Source organism: Podarcis cretensis (genome assembly GCF_951804945.1).
Source record: "Podarcis cretensis genome assembly, chromosome: 9".
Taxonomy (NCBI): domain Eukaryota; kingdom Metazoa; phylum Chordata; class Lepidosauria; order Squamata; family Lacertidae; genus Podarcis; species Podarcis cretensis.
In genome coordinates this window covers 52,260,473-52,283,473 of record NC_137178.1, presented here as the reverse complement: position 1 = coordinate 52,283,473, position 23,001 = coordinate 52,260,473, and the positions used below count along the sequence as shown (strand labels likewise).

The 23,001-nt window shown below is 42.0% G+C and overlaps 2 protein-coding genes across 5 annotated transcripts in view; both read right to left on the bottom strand.

Moving 5' to 3' along the window:
* The window catches only part of TRAPPC11 (trafficking protein particle complex subunit 11), an 80,560-nt gene that overhangs the window by 4,395 nt on the left and 53,164 nt on the right, over nucleotides 1-23,001 (bottom strand). Inside the window, exon 30 of one of the 3 annotated variants that reach the window (XR_013842206.1) lies at nucleotides 7,653-7,779. The exons of 1 other annotated variant lie outside the window; for it this stretch is intronic. Coding sequence is in view for 1 of the 2 variants with exons in the window: in XM_079989897.1 (XP_079846023.1) it covers nucleotides 19,907-19,956 (50 nt within the window). In the remaining variant the exon portion in view is untranslated. Of the gene's footprint in view, nucleotides 1-7,652; nucleotides 7,780-19,891; nucleotides 19,957-23,001 lie in introns of those variants that run through there. One more of the 3 variants, XM_079989897.1, reaches the window with a different exon arrangement.
* The window catches only part of STOX2 (storkhead box 2), a 136,924-nt gene that overhangs the window by 101,029 nt on the left and 12,894 nt on the right, over nucleotides 1-23,001 (bottom strand). The gene's annotated exons all lie outside the window — the stretch shown is intronic.

The following is a 23,001-nucleotide window of genomic DNA, read 5'->3' as shown; positions in this document are numbered from 1 at the left end:
ATAGTTTAGAAAGCAATTCAAAGTGGCAACTTTTAAAAAGCAATTCATTTAATGTACCAAACCAAATGTTTGGCTCATGTTTTGACATAAAAACAGTGCCCTCTACTGCAAAACTAATGAGTAGCAGTGCCCAACAAGGGCAATAACATTAAATACCGTACCTTTTCAATCAGTGGTAACAGTCACTGTGCCTAGTTTATACTTTTCAGTGATTAGGCTAATTGAATGTACGAACTGTACAACATTGGATAAGAAAGTAGGCTAACTAAACATTTTCTCCTCTAACTAGTACAGTTTATTCTTTCTAGTAGCAACTACATTTTTGTTGATCACAAAAATACAAAAAGAAAGAAAACCACACCTAATGAGTAGCATTGTAGTATTATTGACAGAGAGTTTGGAACTCTGAAATAAAAAGTATATTACTGTATACAGCAGAAAAAGCCTAGCTGAACCACTCATCCACTAGTGAGTCTTTTCTTATGTTAAATACCAATGAGAGTAATGATAAAGATCTAGTCACAAGACACCCTTTATTGCTCAAAAGGAAGTGCATGAATTAATCTGCCCACATTGTCCTAAACAATCCTCCTCTAAACATAGATGAGGCACCCTAAAGTTATTGCAGTCAAAGACTTGAGATGCAAATCCAAATTAGCACCAAATAAAACATTAACCTGTCTTGTATTAAAATTTAACATTTTAAAACGGCATAAATTTTGTTGTTGATTTAAATGCTCACAACTTGAAAAAGAGTGAAAGGCAGACAGAAGGAACAAAGAATCTGAAGAGGATTTATTGATTGTCAGACAGATCCAGGGAGGTCTGCTAACATTGGAACACAAATATTTAATCTGATTCTGAAATCTTATCTGCTGCCTTTAAGAAGATTAACATATATTCTCTTGCTGCAGACTATGAATTCTGACTGCCTAACAAAGTGGAAGCGTTTTTGTTTTGTTTTTTTGAAGCTATAGGACCTGCAAGTCTGTAAAATACAATTTTACTCAAAAGCAATTGTGCTAATACAGACAAAGAGGCAAGCATGTTGAGGAAAGATGTATCTCAATAGCTTACAACAGAGCAGTATTCATGTATTCTAACTTCATATGCATTTAGGCTGTACTTACTGTGAATCTAGTCTGGGATACAATGTGTATGCAGAATATTTAAATCGGGTTGAACTATAGATTAGGAATTATATTTTTTGTGTGTGTGTATATATTAAAGAAAGAGATAAATTTACATTCTGAGACTTTAAATTAGCAAATTAAAAGAACTCTTAGCTCAATGGTGAAGCAATCCTAAACTGAACTGACAGAAAATAAAGACAGAAGCACTCAATATGCTAAACAACTAAATGCTTGAATAAATGAAACCTGTTGCCTCAAAGAGGCCTTTCCAAACCAGTGTGAGAACAGAGACAGGCACACAGCCAGACTGCCATAGACTATCAGCTACATCCCACTCCACATCCTCCATACAGAGGTTTGGGCCAGAAAATCCATTAATTTACAAAAACATTAGGCGTGCCCCTGGCTCTCCACAGCATCCTTCACATTGCCACAAGGGCTTTGTCTAGACTAGGATTTAAGGGTTGCATTAGCTTATCCTAGCATCTAACTCAATCAGTGTAAGTATGTATACATTATTCTGTACATTAGACCCTTTTTAAACTCTGGCTGTTGCCATCCCCCTAAAAAAGCACATCAACATTTAAAGCCAAGTTAGTCACAGTAACATCGAAAGAAAGTAGTGGCCCAATTCTAAGAGCTACTGCAAACATACAGTTCATAGGGAACTTGTGACAAAGATACAAGCGGTTCCTTGCAGTAGGGCCCAGATCCAACTGCAGTGCTGGCACACACTGTTGAAACTAGAGGCAGCTAAGCCGCCTTCCTGAGGGCCACCAAAGTGAGCAGTCCAAGAACTGTTGTGTTTGATATGAAGACTTTAAATGGCAACTGGAATCAAACTGCATACAAACTGCTGCCTGTGTTACTTATAGTCAAAATTCCATGTCAAAACTGGGCTAGGTGTTAATTTATAAGAAAGTTGCATTATGGGTTAATTAGCAACAGGGGCCTGACATCCATTAGTTGTTGCAATGTACTGGAAGTAACAAACACCCAGCACAATTTTTATAGATCTCACTGTATTAAACTTATTTTAAAAAAACCTCACTCCACAAATTTGTTGAGAAACATCTTTGTCATCTGGTTATTCACAGCCTGCTGCTATCGAATTACAAGTAACAATCCTGGTCCTTTTTTCAAGTTTTAATACATTTGGAAACTGCTTTCTTTAGACCACATCTTGAATTCTCACACATTTGTTAAATGTATGAAAAATCCTGAGCCATTTTGGGCTCTGTATCACTCACTAAAATTGCCCCGAAACTCGCAAAAAGGCCTCTCTTCTTCTTTTTAACCCAAATTCTAATGTCACGAGCAAAATCAGATTTTGTTTGATCTTTTTTTTTAATGAAATGTTTGAAGAGGTACTAAAAAGTTAAAGTTTAATAGAAGGGGTTTGTTGAAGTTATCTCATAATTTATTTATTTTTTTAAAAAAAACACCACTTCCTGGAAATGTGAATATTTGAAGAAAAACAATAGAACATATCTAATTGTGTGCTTCTTTACTGCAGTTGAGGCTTCTGTGACTGAAAGGGGGGGGGGTAGAGGAGTTTTTAAAATTCTCCCTTTCCTCAGCAGTCACACTCTTCCAAAGGCTGCCAATTCCTCTGGAGAAGGTGGCGAGCTCAGAGAATTGCAGAGGGAAGGTAGTTAGGTTAACCAGCCTAAATATACTCTTCTGGTTCTTCTCTATGCCGAGATGTTCTGCTAGCATGGAAGACAAGGCATTCAAGCACTCCTTGTTAGCTACATACTGTCTCAAGTTACTGGAGAAAAGTTGAAGAGGGCTACTGTAGTCATGGTCCTGCTTGTTAGAACATTCCTATAGGCATATAGTTGGGCAGTGTAGGAAAAAGGTTACTGGATCTTAAAGGCCTACAGTCTGATGCACATGGCTGTTCTCAATGCACTGTAGAGCTGGGCACTATCTGGTTTTCAACATCATGATACATCACCAGCTAAACATCATGATATATTGATATATCAAGATGTCTTAAATAAGGATGGAGATATGTAGAGGCTTTGGCTAGCTTCACATTTCCCCCCACATTGGGATTTTGACATAGCACACACACATAATGATTTGCAATATATTTCCAGGTCAAAAATGATGAAACCAATACAATGATATGGACTTGAAACTAGTTTTGGATGATATATCACCCAGCCCTAACACACATCATGATTCGCGATATATTGCCAGGTCAAAAACTATGAAACCGATATTCCGATATGGACTTCAAACCAGTTTTAAACTATATATTGATATACCGCCCAGACCTAATGCACTGTATATGGGGCTGCCTTTAAAGACTATCGTACTTGAAAATTTCAGCTGGTACAAAACATGTCAGACAAATTGTTATTGAGCCCAGCTCTAGCCTAACAGCAGCCCTGCATTCTCTCAACGTGCATGAACTCTGCCCCAAATTTGATGCCATTTGGACCTTGCAACGAATCACTCCTCACAATACAACCCACTGCTTTTGCCTTTAGATATTGTCCTATCCTGACCAATTCCTAATCCTGTATTCAACTCTGATCCATGCTTGAGATAAAACATAAAGATACATATATAATTACATATTACTGTAGCTCTGTCTCTTGTCAACCCGCAGTATAGTTTTGGTCCATGACTGTAAACGCCTTGGAAAATTCTAACAGAACTCATTAGTGAGAGGTGGGGAGTATATAAAACACTACTCTGCTCATATTTCAGCTTTCACTAGTAACCACTTGACCTCAGAGAATCTAAGAAGACGAACGGCAAAAGGAAACCACTATACAAACCTGAAACTAAAACAGACAGAAGAGGGAAAGAGGATGTAATATATGCCAAAAAGAAAACATGGCCAAACAAAAGCTTTAAATCCAGCCAGTAAAGAATGTTTTTTTAAGTGGCTTTTACAATACTCCAGTTCGGCAATGTTTACATAGGAAAGTTCTTGAAAAGGGGAAACTGTCAAATATCATTAGATTGGTAAAATTATACATCTCAAGTTTACTGCCACAACCCTCATTTTTCCAGACTTCTTGCCAATTTTTGGCTTTTAAGATTTCACCGCATCTTCCGAGAATCTATTCTGAATTAAAATATATACTTTGTACAGAAATATCTGAACTCTAAGCTAAATAGAAAAAGGAAAAGACAAGAAAATGATGAGTTCTGTAGACAAGCATTGTAAGAAAAAGCTGAGCATCCTTTAATGAATGAGCCAGATGTCCCAGCACTCCAGCCCTAACTCAATTTAAGGGCAGCCTGAAAATGTGCTAAATAAATTTTACTTTAAAGGAAACAGTGTTTGAATTATTGAATTTTAGATTTAAATATTTAGATTTTGATTAGATCCTTATGCTGCCCTTTAAGATTACAGCTGTACTAGATATTGAGTTCCATTCTTAGTTCATGAATAGGGAAATGAAAACAGCCAAACACAAGTCAGACCATTTTTCCATCTGCTCCAGTTGCAAAGCATATTTTGGCCAGTAAGTTACAGTACCTTCCATCCCATAATTATCTACTCTTGACTGGCAGTGGCCTTTCAGTGTCATCAGCACACGTCATAGCTCTGGCAAGGAGCACATCACAGAGATCTTCAGCTTGGACAATTACATAGTCTAAGAGGTGCCAGTGATGTGACCGAGGGTGCCTCTATGATGTTTTAAATTTATTTTTGTTGAAAGAGTGTGTTGGTAATAATGAGGTTATGCGCTGCACATATCGTCAAAAGTAAGATTCCATTCTGGTTGCTGTTGCCAATTCCTTCTTTCCCAATAGTCCCAGGCCATAGATCAAAATCTCGCTCAACTCTTGCATTAAAATCACCCAGGAGGATAATTTTATCTGATAGGATGGCATCCAGCTGAGACTAATTTTTTTCTTTAATGTCTTCATCGGCATCCAGTGTTTGTGCATGAGTGCTTAGAATAGCAGCCTGTTGGTTTTATTCGAAGGGTTGAAATGCCAGTAGGGACTCCTGACGAGAGCTTCACAAGATCATTTTTGATAGCAAAACCTACTCCATGTATTTGATGTTCTTGTTCAGGTAGACCTTTCCAGAAGAATGTGTAGCCTCCTTTTTATTCATTGCAACTCTTGCAATGACGGCGATCCTGAGCTCGGAACGCTCATTATCTGTGTTATCCAACAAAGTCCGTATATTCCTTGTTCCAAAGTTCAATTGTCTTTTACAACTACTGGGTGGCGCGGTAATCCAGTCAGGGAAAAAGGGAGGCAGACTATGTTTAGGGCACCTTTTCTACGCCCACCCCCCTTTTCACGGTGAGCAGAGTGTATCCTAAATAGGACTGCTCAGCTGCCGAGCTACACAACTGCCTCATTCCTTGAGTCAGAACGAGTGAATCTGTATCCACCCCCCACAGGCTGGTTCACGACTAGGGGCTTCCAGATTTCATGGTCTTGCCCCTGTTACCATTTGCCGATCGCCATGGGATTTTTTTGGGTTTGGGGTGGATTTTTGGAAGATGCCTGTACGTGAATTTGTTTTGTGTGTGTAGATCAGTACACGCTGACCAATGCACAGTCGTTGCAGTTAGAGTCCATTCCGATGGCATGAGTATCACGATGACCGGTAGATTTTTATGTGCTGCAGCCTTCATCTGCGGTTACAGCCATTGTAACATACCGCTTGTTATCTTCCGCCTGTTCTGTCGTTGAGGACTTCTTGGATCATTCTTAGTCTAGCTCCTCCCCTTTGACCGTACCCCCTTGGGTGACCCTGCTGGGAGTACGAGACTCCAGACGGCTTCGCCCACAAGGAGGTCCTCACAACAGAGAGGTCATAGGAACGTGCAAGCCCACTCACCACAACAAGGCGATGATCCTGCAAGCAAGTGTATGTATATGTATGACTTGCTTGCCTGCCCTTCACTGTAAAGTCCCAACTGCCAGGGCAGGTTACAGTATTACACAATTAGGATTGCTTTGAACATAATTTTAGAAAGAAATGTTAAAATTCTCTTTTAACGTTATAACCAGAAACCCACTCAAGAACACCACAAGAGCCACTTACTTAATAACGATATGATAGATATATTTTCACAATAATTAGCAAAATAATAGGACGCGGGTGGCGCTGTGGGTTAAACCACAGAGCCTAGGACTTGCCGATCAGAAAGTCGGTGGTTCGAATCCCCACGACGGGGTGAGCTCCCGTTGCTCGGTTCCTGCTCCAGTTTGAAAGCACGTCAAAGTGCAAGTAGATAAATAGGTACCCCCCCCCCTTATATTCACAGAAAAATATTCTTAAATGAACCATAAGGGCAGTGGCAACTAAAAACGATCTAAACTCTATGTGCACATCTACATGTGCCCCATTGTATTTTAAACTTAGAGAGGTCAATGAACACATATCTTATTTTAATGAATTGACTTTTGCACAGCTTCGAAAAGCTTTTACAGAGCTACGACTAAATACAATAAGCTCTGCTTATAGAGATGGGAGACACAGAGGCATACCAAAAAACGAACGTGTTTGCATTAGGGGATGTTCTGAAGTAGAGGACCTTATGCATTATATCTTGCACTGTCCGTTATATAATGATGCAAGGAAAATATTTTTGGTACCTATAATGGCAGGGTCCCCTGGCCAGAACCCCCTTGACATGATTTTATATCTCCTTGCAGACACAGATAAGTATGTGACCTGCCGGGTAGCACTTTTTGCAACTGCTGCTAGGAAAATTAGAGCAAATTATATAGCCAAGGTAGCCATTAACTGTAAAGGTGATGAATTTATTTGATCCTATCTATCTACCTCAGGCTATGCTCTATCTTTGTCACCACACTCTGAGTATAAATTGCACACTGTATTAATTGATATTGTTTTTAACATTAGTGACCATGTGATGATTTTAGCTTATGAATTTTATTGTTTAATGTTTTTATCTGTACATTGGGGTATTTTTATAGCTTGTTTAGAGTACGTAATGTTTTAATAATATAAATGTTTTAAGTCTTTTTAATCAATCCAGTATATTTTAATTGTCAAATAATTCTGTGTACATTGCAGCAGCCTTTGGCTATGTGCAATAAAACTGACTGAGACTGAGACTGACTGAGAAATAGGTACCGCTCCGGCGGAAAGGTAAACGGCATTTCCGTGCGCTGCTCTGGTTCGCCAGAAGCGGCTTAGTCATGTTGGCCACATGACCCGGAAGCTGTACGCCGGCTCCCTTGGCCAATAAAGCGAGATAAGCACCGCAACCTCAGAGTCGGCCACGACTGGACCTAATGGTCAGGGGTCCCTTTGCCTTTAATTAGCAAAATAATCACCTACTGGTCAGCCTTATCTAAAAGAGTGGATAAGATGGGTAACCTTGGTTAATCACAGGTTTGCCTAAACCAGTATTTATCACAGAAGAAGAAATACAGGCTGGCTTTGAGATATATATTATTTAGCTTTTTAATACAGTATGTTATTTTATTTTACAGAAATCAGGGTTTCCTTTACAAAATGTTTCTTACAACCGTTATTTCTTTGTTTATACTGACCTCTAGTGGTATAAAGTAGTATACAATAATTTTATATGTCCCAGAGGTGAAATGCAATATTGAAGAAATTGCCATAACCAAACCATTGAGTCCTTCAGCTGTTCACATTGGCCAAGGAGGTTACACCCTATGAAGGACAAAGCATATTGACACAGATAATACTCAGAATCCCCCACTGGGTTATAAATAATACCTTACTGTTCATTAACAGACAGGTAAACATTAAGCTTGTAATTAAAATGTGCAATTATACACTTGATCTTAGCCAAAAGGCCGAGAAGCAATGTGCAATTATAAACATGTAATTAAAAATGTCGGGGAGTTATTAGATAATGTGGAAATGTTTGCAGAAATATTTGGCTAAAACTCCGGCTCCTACATGTTAAATGCCCTTCCTATTTGATTTGATTTTTAAAAATTTATATACCTCTTAATATACTAAAAAATATCTCTAAACTGTGCACAGAAAACTGAAGCAACAACAGACAACTTAAAGAAAATATTACAAAAATACACAATTATATATAAAAATGTTACATTAATACAAAGATAAAGGTAAAGGTAAAGGTACCCCTGCCCGTACGGGCCAGTCTTGACAGACTCTGGGGTTGTGCGCCCATCTCACTTAAGAGGCCAGGGGCCAGCGCTGTCCGGGGACACTTCCGGGTCACGTGGCCAGCGTGACATCGCTGCTCTGGCGAGCCAGAGCCGCACACGGAAACGCCGTTTACCTTCCCGCTGGTAAGCGGTCCCTATTTATCTACTTGCACCCGGAGGTGCTTTCGAACTGCTAGGTTGGCAGGCGCTGGGACCGAGCAGCGGGAGCGCACCCCGCCGCAGGGATTCGAACCGCCGACCTTTCGATCGGCAAGTCCTAGGCGCTGAGGCTTTAACCCACAGCGCCACCTGCGTCCCAAAGCAATACAAAGATACTAATATATATAAATCAATATAAAGTCATTCTTCTTCTGATGCACACTCCCTCTCAGCCTCTGGGTTCTCACCCAGGGTCCAAACAAACTTTCACCTCACCCACAAATGTACCACAAGAAGAAGAGTTCCTGGAACTCTAGTCTAGTCTCTCACTCTAGACTTGCTTTTTATGGGCAGGCCCAAGGCGAATGGTACTTCCTCAGCCTGCCCACAGCTGTCTCTCATTCAACTGTACTCTCCACACCCAGTTCCAGGTGCAGAAGGTTTGTTGAGCTTCCCAGGGGGTCCAAAGGATGGGAAAAGGGCGTCCCTCCACTCACAACTCTTTCTTCAACCTCAATCCTCTCTCCTCGTCCTCCATCTGATACATATCCTATTAAAAATGTGAATGAGGCAACAGGGTGTAATTCAGTATTGATGGAATGACAACAATGGAACAACAGGAGTAAAATCACTAGTAAAGTTTCCACGTGGGGTTCAGCTTACAGATGAGCAGAGTGCCATTGACTCATTTAATGTATGCACAGAGGGTACCAAAATAAAAATGAAGTCCTTGCACTTTAACTGCTTTCAAGTACAGCACACTGAAACATAGTCCATTCCAAAATTTACCACAGCTTTGGGGTCAGGGCACAGGAATGTTTCAAAAGAGGAAGAGGAAGGGTCAAAAGATGGGCAACAGTGGGAAACAACTTTAGTAGTTCGTTTCCCTTCTAAAAGAATGACAGTTATTTCCTCTTTCCAGGAGAGAAAAGGTGGATTAAAACAAACACATTGTAAGAAATAGAAGGGAGTGAACATCCTCATACTAAATATGGTACATTCAGCTGAAGCAAAACCCATTTAAATTCAATAGCTTTTTACTGCGCAAAACATTTTATGGCATACACAAACCCTGTTTTGCCCTAAAAACAGAATGAAAAAGGAGCCAGCTTCTAAAAAGTTTCTCTGCACAGTTTTTTGGAACCCCCCCCCCCAACCGGGTGCAATGGTATGATAGATACACTAGATACAGCTTGCATGTGTTGTGCTTCCTGAGAGGAACTAGGAAGAGTTAGGGGCAACATTCACTTTCCTCTGGCCAGAGGAGAGAAGCTACAGAGAGCTGTGAAACCGTTACTTAAATAAAACTTTTAGGTTGGGTTTAGAAAGCAAAGTTTGTTTGATACTGTAAGCAATTCCAGAACCTTTAAATACAGGCAACCAGGCAAGTAGCTATTAACTAGTCTGGCATACTGCAAAGTAATAATTAGTGTTTATACGTCATGCTTAAAAGCGTAAAAAGCACCTTATGTACCTTAGCTCAGCAATCCTTAAGGCAGCCACGGAAAACAGACCAGTACTATCCCCTAGGGCAGATTCTCTCATATCAAGCTGAGAGAACAATACGCTTGCCACTACAGCCCCACACTTACCGTTAATTTAGCTACCATAAAGAGTTGCTAATATCGCAACACCTCGGGAGGATGTGTCACCAATGGCGAGACCACTGCTAGCCTCAGCATTTGAGCTACAGTGGGCTCCCAGCAATTAAAATTGTGGGGACCAGAAGCCACACTTCCATGGAACACTGTCTTCTTACAATCTATGGGATATGCTTAAGTTGTCGTGGCTTGAAGACATGGACTGGTGAGGCCAAGTACACACCCTCTTTGTTATGTATTGAAGTTCTCACTCAGGCCACCAGGAGTATTGTGTATGTAGTTTTCACTCAGGTCCACGTCAGTTATTTTAGGCGGGAAACCCTGGGTTGTTCCTGCGCTCCCGCTTTGTCTGGTGCACGTCATCGTCTTCACTGGAGGATGCCTCATCACTGCTGGCCTCTTCATGATGCACCGGAACTGGCTCCCTAGCAAGACGCGGGCTGCTGAACTTTTATAACATGTTCCTGCCCCACAAAGCCACAGTGGCTGAGCCTCTTCACCGACTCCTTAGCACTAAGACGCCCTCGGCCTGGAAGTCACCGACATCAACTGCATCTCTAACGCAGAGACTGAGGGTCTGGTCAAAGACTTTGCCGAGGTTTTCGACGGCACCTTGGGGCAATATACAGGTACGCCCATCTCCTTTAGCCTTGATCCACAAGTCGCCCCCATCAAGCTAAAGCCACGCCGGGTTCCCTTTGCTCTCAAGGCTAAGGTGGACGAACAACTGGACAAACTGATCGCCCAAGGAGTTTTGGAGCCGGTTGACCACGCCAAGTGGGAAACCCCCATCGTCACGCCTGTCAAGCCAGATGGGTCGGTGAGAATCTGCGCTGACTACAAGTGCACGATCAACAAGGCACTTCAGCAGCACGCTTATCCGGTTCCTGTTGTCCAACACCTGCTGCATTCCCTGGGTGAGGGTAAGGTCTTCGCTAAGCTGGACCTTGCCCAAGCCTATCAACAACTGCCAGTCGATGATGCCACTGCTGAAGCCCAGACGATCGTCACCCACCGGGGGGCATTCCGTTGCCGCCGGTTGCAGTTCGGGGTAAGTGTGGCTCCTGGCATCTTCCAAAGCCTTATGGAGCGTCTCCTGCAAGGGCTTCCGGGCGTGGTACCATATTTTGATGACGTCTTGGTGTCTGCAGACTCACACCAGCAGCTGTTTGAGCGCCTCCGTGCCGTGCTGACCAGGTTCCAAGAGGCCGGGCTCAAGGTAAAGAGGGAGAAGTGCCAGATCGCCGTTCCACAGGTAGAGTTCCTGGGCTATCTTATCGATGCCTCCGGCCTTCACCCGACCACATCCAAGATCCGCGCTATCCAGCAGGCCCCCACCCCAAAGAACAAGACGGAGTTGCAGGCATTCCTGGGGCTGCTGAACTCTCCGCCCAGGAAATCCACAAGGCCAGTAGACCGTATTAAAAGGCAGTTCTATTCCAGCTTACAAAAATAAAGAGCTATTTGGAGAAATCGCTGTGTCGTCTGTCATGTCTACCCACAACTTAACACTCTTGGTCCCTTACCCATTACAGTTGGCAAAATCTAGCAGGAAGATATTGACTGGATGGCTAATGGTTCACTATGCGAGGGACTTATACCTACCATCTTGAAAGACACAGTGGCGTGGCCTTTTCTTAACAGGCCCTCCATGGACCCGGAGGGTACAGAAAATGCCAGTCCCCACTATTCCCTTTCCTGATCATGTGGAGCCTCTGCACCGCTCATGCACTGGGGTTTCTTTACAGTCAACCAAGTGCCACATTGGAGGAAGAGGATACAACATCAGGGGCAATGTTAAAAGTGTGGCCCTGCTCCAAAATAAATATGCCCTACATGTGAGTAACATAGGAACAGAGGTTTTGCCCCAATTACAATGGCACCTGGCTGGGAGGACTAGGGCCATCCCTGGGTGTGTGGGGAATGAATGGGCGATGACCCCAGCCCAACTACTTTTGGGAGGGGGGATGCTTGGTGCCCAGCTGTCTTCCACCCACCCAGTGAGGTTTTTCACCTCCTCAATGCCTAGAGCAGGGAGGCAGGTGGCAGAAGGCCTCGCTGGCACTGCCATTGCTAAAGCAACAGGAAAATAAGGAGGGGCACTAAAGTAACAGCAATTGAGGTGGAAGGAGATGCTGCCGCCACCACCACCAGGAGCAGGAGTAGACGGTGGATGAAGGAAAGGTGTGGGGAATACACACACAGTGTGATTTGTCCTGGCTCCACATCCCCCTAGGGATAGCCCAGGGAAAGGGATAAGTGTTTGTATTTTCAGATCAAGGTACACTGCCCCTCCCCCTTCACCGAACAGTTCAGGTCTTCTTGAAACTGATCTTGGCTAAGTAATATAGGGTAGGATGTTCCACACAAAGGATGGTTCTTCATTAGATAGGCTCATACAGTTGTTATGGACCAGAAAAGGAAAGCACACATTTTTACAGCCTGCTATATACAGTCGTACCTTGGAAGTTGAACAGAGTCTGTTTGACTTCCAAAACGTTCAGAAACCAAAGCACAGCTTCTGATTGGCTGCAGGAAGTTCCTGCAGTCAATTGGAAGCTGCAGAAGCCACGCCGGATGTTCGGGTTCCAAAACAACGTTCACAAACTGGAACAATCATTTCCGGGTTTGTGGTGTTCAGGAGCCAAAACATCCGAGTTCCAAGGCATTCGGGATCCAAGGTACGACTGTATTGTGTTGCTAGCATATTGTGTTCTATTTAATGGATAACTTTCCCCTTACTCAAAAAACTAATATATTGAGGGGGCACCTACACATAGCAATTTGTGTCAGAGGAGCTTTGCACGAATGTCAGAATCCTTTACATTTACATGAACTCACTTTGCATGTCCCAAAAAAGAAGGTGGGTGATTTTCATTTACTTTGTATCACAAGCCTAAAGAAGTTGAAAAACCAAGTACCAAACAAATAGCAGTGTTTGCTGTTGGATGGATGGTTGGACAAGAATTGAATTATTTATTGTTTCCTGAAATTATTATCAAATCCACACCCTTTCCTCTCAGTTAGGACAAGTTACACCCTTTCCTTTCCTTGGGAACATGTTTTTTTTTTTCTGCAGCCAAGACTAGTTTCCTTCCTGTGATATACACACACAAACCAGACAGGGTTAGTTTCTAGTTTTTACTTGCACTGAAAACCCCAGGTTTCCATAAAATCTGTCTCACAGGCAAAGGCTTTTTAAGTATTCCCTGCTCTCAGTGAAAAAACTAACATTTAGCAAGACCATAGAACTGTTACCACATTCAAAGTTGCCCTAACTATATGAAATAACCTGTGAAAGAGACTATATTATGCCTTATGCATAGAGAGAATCTGACACACATCAAGCCAAGTAATATATTGTCTAACTCTGGCTGAGTAGATGAAAAGAGCCCCAGGCCTCTGTTCAAATAATTACAAAAGCTTTAGTCTCCTAGAATGTGGCCCTGATTTGCATATTTACATAAATATGACCTCATTCCAAATCAATCTTTGGACTTCTTCATGATTACAGCCTTACTCAAAATTGGCAGAACGCCAGTGTTGTGATCCTTGGGCACAGGCAATCTATTTTTCATTTTCTCTCAGTAAACACACACGACTTCTTGATAACTTAAGGATACTAAAACTTTTGCCTAATAATCAGGCCCCCTAAGAGGTCCAGGAAGGCCTGGGTCAAATCTAGCTTTTGAAACTCCCTAGCCATAATAAAAATTGAAATGACAAGACCTAAAAACAACATAAGGCACCAAAAATAGATTGAGAAATAATCTGAATATACATTTTCTTATTTAACAAATGCTTTTGCAGCAAACATTTGGGTCATATGTGCATAAAAAAGAAGTTGCAAAACTTATCAAGTGCTGAAAAAATAAATTTGAAGACCCCTTTTATCCTGAGACCCTGGGACAAAATGGCTCTTCTACCCCACCCCCACTGGCCCTGCTAATAATCTTTTGAATGAATACTCTCATCCATGTTTTCCATTACTTTTAAGCTGCTAATCAGGACAAGGCTGGTCTTAGCAACTCTTGTCTAAATCCCACTTTGCATATCTATACTGCTTTGCACCTAAAGATCTCACTGTGACTTGCAAACAATGAATCACAGGAAACCACTGATTTTTAACCAGAGAAATCTGCCTGTGAGGTTTGTAAGCAACAGTCTCTAGGAATGAAAGAATGAAACCATGGTGAATTAAATTAGAATATAAGTGAAAGAGGCAAGATATATTGAGCACTACAACCTCAAACAACTCAATTAGCAAACACAGGAGCGGTATTTTAAATTTGCCATTCTGGCCATGTAACTTTAGGAGACAACCCCCCCCCCCAAAAAAAAAAAAAATCCAGTAAGATGACCAGATTTCTGTTACCAAACATTTCAAAATAAAAAGCAATACCTTTATTGTAACCAGTTAAAATATCACAAAGTTCTGAGCAAGCTTTCTAATTCTCCATAAAGCTTTTCCAAACTATCCTGGTCCATGAACCCAATTTTTCAGGAAAAAACATGCTCATTTCAAAATGGCACTGCTAGGCTAGGCTAATGAGATTATTTCTAAAAGGAAAAAAGGGGGCTGATCACCTATGTACCCAAAACGGCTTCTACCAGATTTGTCCCGTGATGTGTGAAGTAACTTTAGTCACAGCAAAAATACAATGGTTTGAGCTTAGTTTTATCATGATTTTCATACTCGTAATAATTGTTTTTATTGCTGCTAATATTATGGCTTTTGTAACAATTCTAAAGCACTTCAGATACAGTGGTACCTCGGGTTAATGACTTAATTCGTTCTGGAGGTCCTTTCTTAACCTGAAACTGTTCTTAACCTGAAGCACCACTTTAGCTAATGGGGCCTCCTGCTGCTGCCACACCGCTGGAGCACGATTTCTGTTCTCATCCTGAAGCAAAGTTCTTAACCCAAGGTACTATTTCTGGGTTAGCGGAGTCTGTAACCTGAAGCGTCTATAACCCAAGGTACCAGTGTACTATTCTACAGGCAAAGAATGCAACACCTTTTTAAAATTAAACAAACAGGGTTTTTTTGCACTTGGTAGTAGAAATAAGTGCAGTAAATGACGGCAAAATGGAAGTTGACCGTGGACTAAAAAGGTCAAGATGGGCTGCATAAATTGACCACTTGTGATGTAATAATATGTGGGTTTAGTAACTGTTACAAGCAGTGGGCATTTCAGGGAAAGACTATACAGTGGTACCTTGGGTTACATACACTTCACGTTACATACACTTCAGGTTACAGACTCTGCTAACTCAGAAATAGTACCTCGGGTTAAGAACTTTGCTTCAGGATGAGAACAGAATTTGTGCTCCAGCAGCGCAGCAGCAGCGGGAGGCCCCATTAGCTAAAGTGGTGCTTCAGGTTAAGTACAGTTTCAGGTTAAGAACAGACCTCTGGAACGAATTAAGTACTTAACCCGAGGTACCACTGTAAAGGTAAAGGTACCCCTGCCCGTACGGGCCAGTCTTGACAGACTCTGGGGTTGTGCGCCCATCTCACTTAAGAGGCCAGGGGCCAGCGCTGTCCGGAGACACTTCCGGGTCACGTGGCCAGCGTGACATCGCTGCTCTGGCGAGCCAGAGCCGCACACGGAAACGCCGTTTACCTTCCCGCTGGTAAGCGGTCCCTATTTATCTATTTGCACCCGGAGGTGCTTTCGAACTGCTAGGTTGGCAGGCGCTGGGACCGAGCAGCGGGAGCGCACCCCGCCGCAGGGATTCGAACCGCCGACCTTTCGATCGGCAAGTCCTAGGCGCTGAGGCTTTAACCCACAGCGCCACCTGCGTCCCTGTACAGTAATGTACAGTAATGCAAACACTGTACAGTAATGCAAACACCTGCAACCAGCTCAACTGAAGGGAAGCAGTAGCAGCTGAAACTCCTCACTGTGCTGCTCTCTAAGTCTAACATTCATTGTAGCTGCATACCTCGGAGCTTTCTCACATACTGAACAAAGATCATTTTCGAAGATAACCTCCAGAATCTATGCAAAATGTACAACACAAAAAGCCTGGAGATTTCTTTAAAACGTCTCTGTTATTTTCTAACTCATTTTCCTGTCAGCCATGACCAAATATTCAACCCTATTTAAGTGGCTTATTTATGACACTTCATTCTTCACAAAAATTATCATCTCATAATTGTCATGTACAATTGTGTGTCATGGGGTGATTTATTTTTAGATATACTCAAATGTATGGCTTGGACCCAAACCAGCTGGGGTTTTTTTCCCACCATTGCTAATAAAACATAGAGGTGTGGTTGCCAGTTTGTTTCTTGGCCCAATTAAAAATGCTCAGCCTATTGCTTAAAAGGCCTAATTGACAGGCCCCAAATATGATTAAGAGACCACCTTTCCCCCTACAGAACCTCTCAGGATCAGCAGGAGGAGTTCTCTTGGTAGTTTCACTGAACTCAGAAGTTCAGGGTGGTGATGGCCCAAGAGACTTCTCCTCTCTTCCCACTTCAATCTAATCCTGCCTCTGGTTTATTAGCAGACATTATTAAGCCAAAGGTTCCAAAATTTGGACCTAACAAGGAACTCTACAATGATCTCTGCAATGAAGCCCACAAGATGGAAGGAGGCAAAGGAGAAACACATGGCTTAATTTAAAAATCTATGGTGGCGGTGGCGGTGGCGGTGGCGGCGGGGAGGGCAGCAGTTTTTTGTTTGTTACCATGTTGTGTATTTTTGTGTTTTTATATTGTCAATTGCCCTGTGATCCTCGGATGAAGGGCTGTATAGAAATTTAATAAATATTAAAATAATAATAATGGCCACAGCACTCATACATAACTTCATAAACTATTATTTATAGAGCCAAATGATAGTCTGAATGTGGCCTTTGAATAAGCAACCAACACTGTCCACAATAGTGATCTGGATTTTAAGATGGTCCTCTTTCAGTTTCCATAACAACATTCAGAAGCAGAACTTTCCACACCCAAAAGGTGTTTTTTTTAAAGGTGACACAAAATTTGATAGTTTCATCAGTAACACAGAGTTCCACACACTATCTCTGTAATCATTATATGAACCCTGTTAGATAGGCCAATATTATTAGCCAAGATATAGTGGTTTGCATAAAGCCATCCTTCTAGAGAGTTTGCAACAGCTGTGGAACTTGAACCAAACATATTTTTCACATCTTGAAGTTTTTGTATAACTTTCTGATAAATAAACCTGGCGCTTTTACACACTGTGGATGTAACTCACAGGGGTCAGCAACCTTTTTCAACCATGGGCCGGTTCACTGTCCTTCAGACCATGTGGTGGGCCAGACTATTTTGGGGGGGCGGGGGGGGAGGGGGAGAATGAATGAATTCCTATGCCCCACAAATAACCCAGAGATGCATTTTAAAGAAAAGGATGCATTCTACTCATGTAAAAACTGTTGGTTTCTATTTCCCTCACTGAGCAGCAACTGCAGTCACAAGACATTGTTTTGCATTCCACAGTCCAAGTTACTGTTGGATTCCCACAGGAATGGGAGACTGGATGTGACGTTCACTGGTTTCCTGTTTTTCAGTGTTCTCTCGGTTTCTTTGTTAGAGAGACAGTTGCTTCTCTGGTCTCATAGAGGCAAAGATGCATGTTTGTATTCTCTCAGCATAGAGTGGAAATAAAGTTAAGAATGTGGCACATACTGTTTATCCTTCTGCTGTGTGGACTACTCTGCTTGGGCTCAAGATAAGACGAGCCTGTATCAGCTTCAGATGGGCCGAAGCTGGTCAAATCTCACAAAAACATGCTGATTCCCGGACCATTCACGGGCTGGATTGAGAAGGTGATTGGGCCACATCCGGCCCCTGGGCCTTAGGTTGCCTACCCCTGTGCTCAGGTAAAAAGGAATGCATTTCTAAAATTACATATTTCATCAAGTAGCTTCTTGATTAGTAAGTTGTAGCTTTACCAAGAGCTTTGTAATGAGATAACTCCTCATAGGTGAGTTTGTTTTTCTTTATACAACAGTCACACAACTCAACAAGTTCACTCACTTCTTTTTGAAACAACAGCATAACTGGGAGTAGCTGTGCCTGTAAAAAAGAGACAGAAGGCGATACAAAACAATGCTCTGGCTGGCATACCAGTGCACTGACCCCATGAAACCAGACTATACAGAAATTAAGCTGCAGCACATCTGAACTAGCACATCAACATTCTCCAGATCTTTTAGAAAGATTAGAGTGTGCAAATATTTACACCAACCCCGCTCCTATCCTCCCCACAGAAGTCAAACAGTCAAGAGCAGTTTTAATAGCTGACTAGCTCCAGGGTAATCTGCTTACCTGTGTCATATCAATATACAATGCCTCACACAAAGTTTTCCTCGGCTTCTCCTAACAGATCTACCACACAACATATATACTCAAGTTTCTCTTACTTGTAAGCAACCGGACATAATAAAACATAATTATTGTTAGGATATAGACTTGCCCTTCCCTACGGTTTAACATAGGAAACCATTTACTTCAATTAGAATTTTATTTGATCCCATAAGTTCACACATGTATAAAATTATCTCATCTCTCAGCATTTTCCCACCCCCAGACATCATGGTTGAACAGTTTGCTACATCAATTCAGTATATTTTCCATAAGTCCAATATTGTAACAAGGGCATTATTTCATTTATTTAGAAGAAGAAGAGGAGGAGGAGTTTGGATTTGATATCCTGCCTTTCACTCCCTTTAAGGAGTCTCAAAGCGGCTAACATTCTCCTTTCCCTTCCTCCCCCACAACAAGCACTCTGTGAGGTGAGTGGGGCTGAAAGACTTCAAAGAAGTGTGACTGGCCCAAGGTCACCCAGCAGCTGCATGTGGAGGAGCGGAGACGCGAACCCGGTTCCCCAGATTACAAGACTACCGCTCTTAACCACTACACTACACTGGCTCTCGCCATTTAGAAGTTTATCCACTCAAAAAAGAAGACATATCTGTTTTTCAAACTTCTATTCCCTCCCCCCAAAAAAACTTTACTTATTGTTCTCTTTCATGTCTATTTATTATGTATTACAATTACGATTACGATATCTTTGTTGTCATTGTCCCATGCAGAACAATGAAATTGAAAAACTACTACAAAACTACATAAAACTACCATAAAACTACATAAAAACTACATAAAACTACTACAAAACTACATAAAACATTCAAAAACCCCTAAAAACTCTAAAACCCCATTTTAAAATACACTATACTATAGAGACCCCTTATGCTGCATTTAGAACCAGAATTGTATTTGCATAGAAACTGTTGTTATGGATAATTAATAAACCGCTACTATGACAAAAAATCAAAACAAGTTTTCTTGCTTCTGCCAATGGTGATCAATGACATAGGACTTGGATACGGTAACTCGGTACAATTAGGGGCACATTCAGTCAGCCAGGCAGTCAGCCAGGATGACCTCGAAGAAAATGGGTCCACCCTTATCAAACAAATTTTCAAGTCTGTCAGTGAAGCTCCCAACACAAAAGAGCAATTCACCTTCATTAATATGTATATGGGTCAACAAAAACATAATTATCAAGCCTGCAATTTAGGGCTGCTGGTTAAAGTGCAAGCGATTTCCACACACAACCACCACCACGCAAAACAATCTTCTAGATCCCACAGAAACTATCCACAGCAACAGGAAATCTGTTCAGTGTGACAGTTATGAAAAAGACGTTGATGCATGTTGTTGTGGACTTCCCAGCAATAAAGACAGCACAGGTGAGTAGTGTTAAGACTGTTCTGCCAGGGGAAATCAATGAAGTTTGCCAGACACATCTTAAAGATTGCTGAGGCTGTTCCACCATCCAAGTTTTTCTCCCTTTATTCTTCGGAAAAGGACCAGCCAGCAAATGAGTCATCAAACACGGGGCGTGTGGTCTAGGGAGGAGCCTTGGAAAGCAGGATGCAGCCTGCAGGGATGTTATTACCTATTCTTACCTTTAGCCATTTTGTAGAGAGAGTAAGAAATAAATAAGAGTATGTAGGTGCAGTAAAGAAATGTCAGGCATTTATCACCAGCTAACGCCCTAGGTAAGTTCAGCATTCATTCAAGCAATGACTGTTACTGAATTTTGCTAGTGCTCTTCAAGTGTTAACGATTTATAGGCTGCCAAATCATAGTCGCTAAGAGTGAGAGAGCCATGTTCAAAACCTCACCTCAGCCATGTACGCATTAGAAGTCACTATTCACTTAGCATGCAGAATGGGGATAATAATAATTCTGACCTAATTTGCAGGGTTGTTGCAGAAACATTACTTAGTCATGAATAATGGTGCCTTTTAATATTATTATGCATTCATAAAACACATTTAATGAATGTTTCATTAATTCGTATTATTAGTAGCAATAGTAAACAATTCTTCAGGAGTACTAAACTGCAATAAAATGGACCCTTCTTAGAATGCAAACAAACAAACATGGGAGAGAAGAGGAAGGTCGATTTTACCTTTGCCCAAGAGAAAGCAATATGTGAAAACATATTTAATGGTCTGGCTAGGTAATGTTGCTTTAAGCTACTTTGTTCCTCCTCTTTTCTCCCCAACACCCATTAGTGACTGTGAAGATCCTGACAAATATTTCAGAACAGAGGTATGTCACAATGATTTCACAGCAAGGCACAAAAATGTCCCTTCTGTAAGTAGCTCACAGCTAACTAACAATGCATTAACTTGTCCAGACATTGTTGGCTAATAAGAAAAAGATAGCTTCAAGTGACGGGATCAAAGGGAATATGCCTTGCTTAATGAAATTAGATTTGCCCCTACCAGAGTATTAGAGAGGCAGCTGTTGATCCTGGGTTTAGAGAGTCTTAGACTCACTGTCTGGGCTTGCAGATATTGTCAAGTATCTACATGGATACTTCCCACAGCATCTGTGGCCAAAGAAACATTAGGATTTGTGAACATTTTCACCTTTAGCGCCTTGCTCATCTGGCATTGAGGCAGGTTTTGTCAAAAGCTGGGGGGGGGGGGAGGAATCCTCAGCCTATCTCTGTGGTTTTTTTACTGCTCAGAAATAAAATACAAAGAAACTGACAGATATGTAAGTGCATCTACTCCCACAAATGACAAAAAGGACCTACAGATAGTAGTGGTCTCAGAAAATGCTACAGCATTTGACAAACTTTGCCTTTATTAAATATTATGCTGAGCTCCATACGAAAAACATTTGCTCTATATTCCCAAAATTATGGGTTTGTGGTTGCTCTTGAAAATCGCTTTCGTGTGGCTGGGGCTGCGAAGTTTGAGTCTGCTTTTCCATGTGGATCAGCCAAATTGCACTGTGAGTAAGGGAGCGAGCCTCACACATCTGGCAGGCTGGCAGTGCTGGCATGGGTACTTGCTGTGCATTCCAGCTCAACCATGTGCAGAAGTGACTGTCAGCAGCAGCCATGTTGTAGAGGTATACTTCTGAACTGGACCTTAAAGTGCACTTGTGCTTATCACTGGCCTGTTGCTGTATCACTGGCCTAATGCTACAAGGCTCACACTTGAGCAGAGGTAGTTCAAAGTAACCTTGGCAGTACATTTACAAGGGATAGCAACCACAGCCTCCTCTGTTCTATAGACATGTAATATCCTCTTTCTCTTGATGGCAGCTGCCATTGGACAGTACAACCTCTGACTGCTTTAAGGCCCACAGAGAGAGAGAGAGAGAGACCCCAATGGCTAACACAGGACTTCTGCCTTAGTTTGCAAGAAGAGATACAAAATACATGGAGTACATCAGCATCAGCAATGTTTCCTCAACTGGGAAAAAACACTGTGGCATAATGAATTTCCTGTGAAACAGTTGATATGAACCACAATGTTGCATTTTGATCATCCCACAATTTAAATGGAAACATTTTGTAAATAAATAAGTAAATTGTACCCCATCCACCTGACTGGGTTACCCCAGACCAGGGTCTGCAACCTTTAAGACAAAAAGAGCCACTTGGACCCGTTTCCAAAGAAAAAATAACTGGGAGCCGCAAAACCATTGTGATATTTTAAACAAATATAGACCTGCATGTGCGTCGCTGCCCTCCGATCTGACAGCAGGCGGGAAGGTGACGTCGGGACGGTGCGTGACTAACGCACGCACCGCCCCCATGCAACGTCACAACCAGTACAGCGCCCACCACAGTGGGGAGTGTCGGGGCACACAATGCGCCTCCTCCCCTCGCTAGTCGGAGCCGCGGCAAAGGTGTAAAAGAGCCACATGCGGCTCTGGAGCCGTGGGTTGCAGACCCCTGCCCCAGACACTCTGTGGGGCTTCCAACATACAAAAAAACACCCTAAAACATTACACATTAAACGACTTCCCTATATAGGCCTGCCTTCATATGTCTTCTAAAGGTTATATAACTACTCAGCTCCTTGACATCTGATGGGAGGGCATTCCACAGGGTGGGTGCCACTGCCGAAAAGGCCCTTTGCCTGGTTTCATCTTTTATCATATTTGCATTTTTTAACTCCTTTAAAGGCTGTTCTTGGAATGCCACTTGACCATTGAAGGACAAGGTATAAACTTCAAAAGTAAACAAACAACTGCCAAGTTTTATTTTCTGTTTGCAGCCATTGGGTGCAAGGCTACTTTGAATAGTGCCAAGTGAACTGTGCAGTAACAGCAAGGAGGAGAGCTGCAGCAAGGTGTTCATTGCAATATTTACTGCATTGTGACAGTTTCAATATAGACAGTTCTGAAAAGCTAGCACCACTCAAAGAAGAAAGATGCAAGAAACAATTGAAATGTCCGGAAGGAAGTCCAAGTATTGGAAGAAGCAATGGACATCTCCAAGCCATCTTCTACTGTTCCAATGCCTGGATTTGACAACATCACCCAAGAATATTGCAGATACCATTATGTGCATTTTACAGTGAACTATTCATAGGTAGCTTACTGTATTTGCAAGTATTTATAGCAAAGCAAGAAGAAAGGAATGCACAAGCAGCCACCGATGTTTCCCTCTTATTGTTGTGTTTTGCGG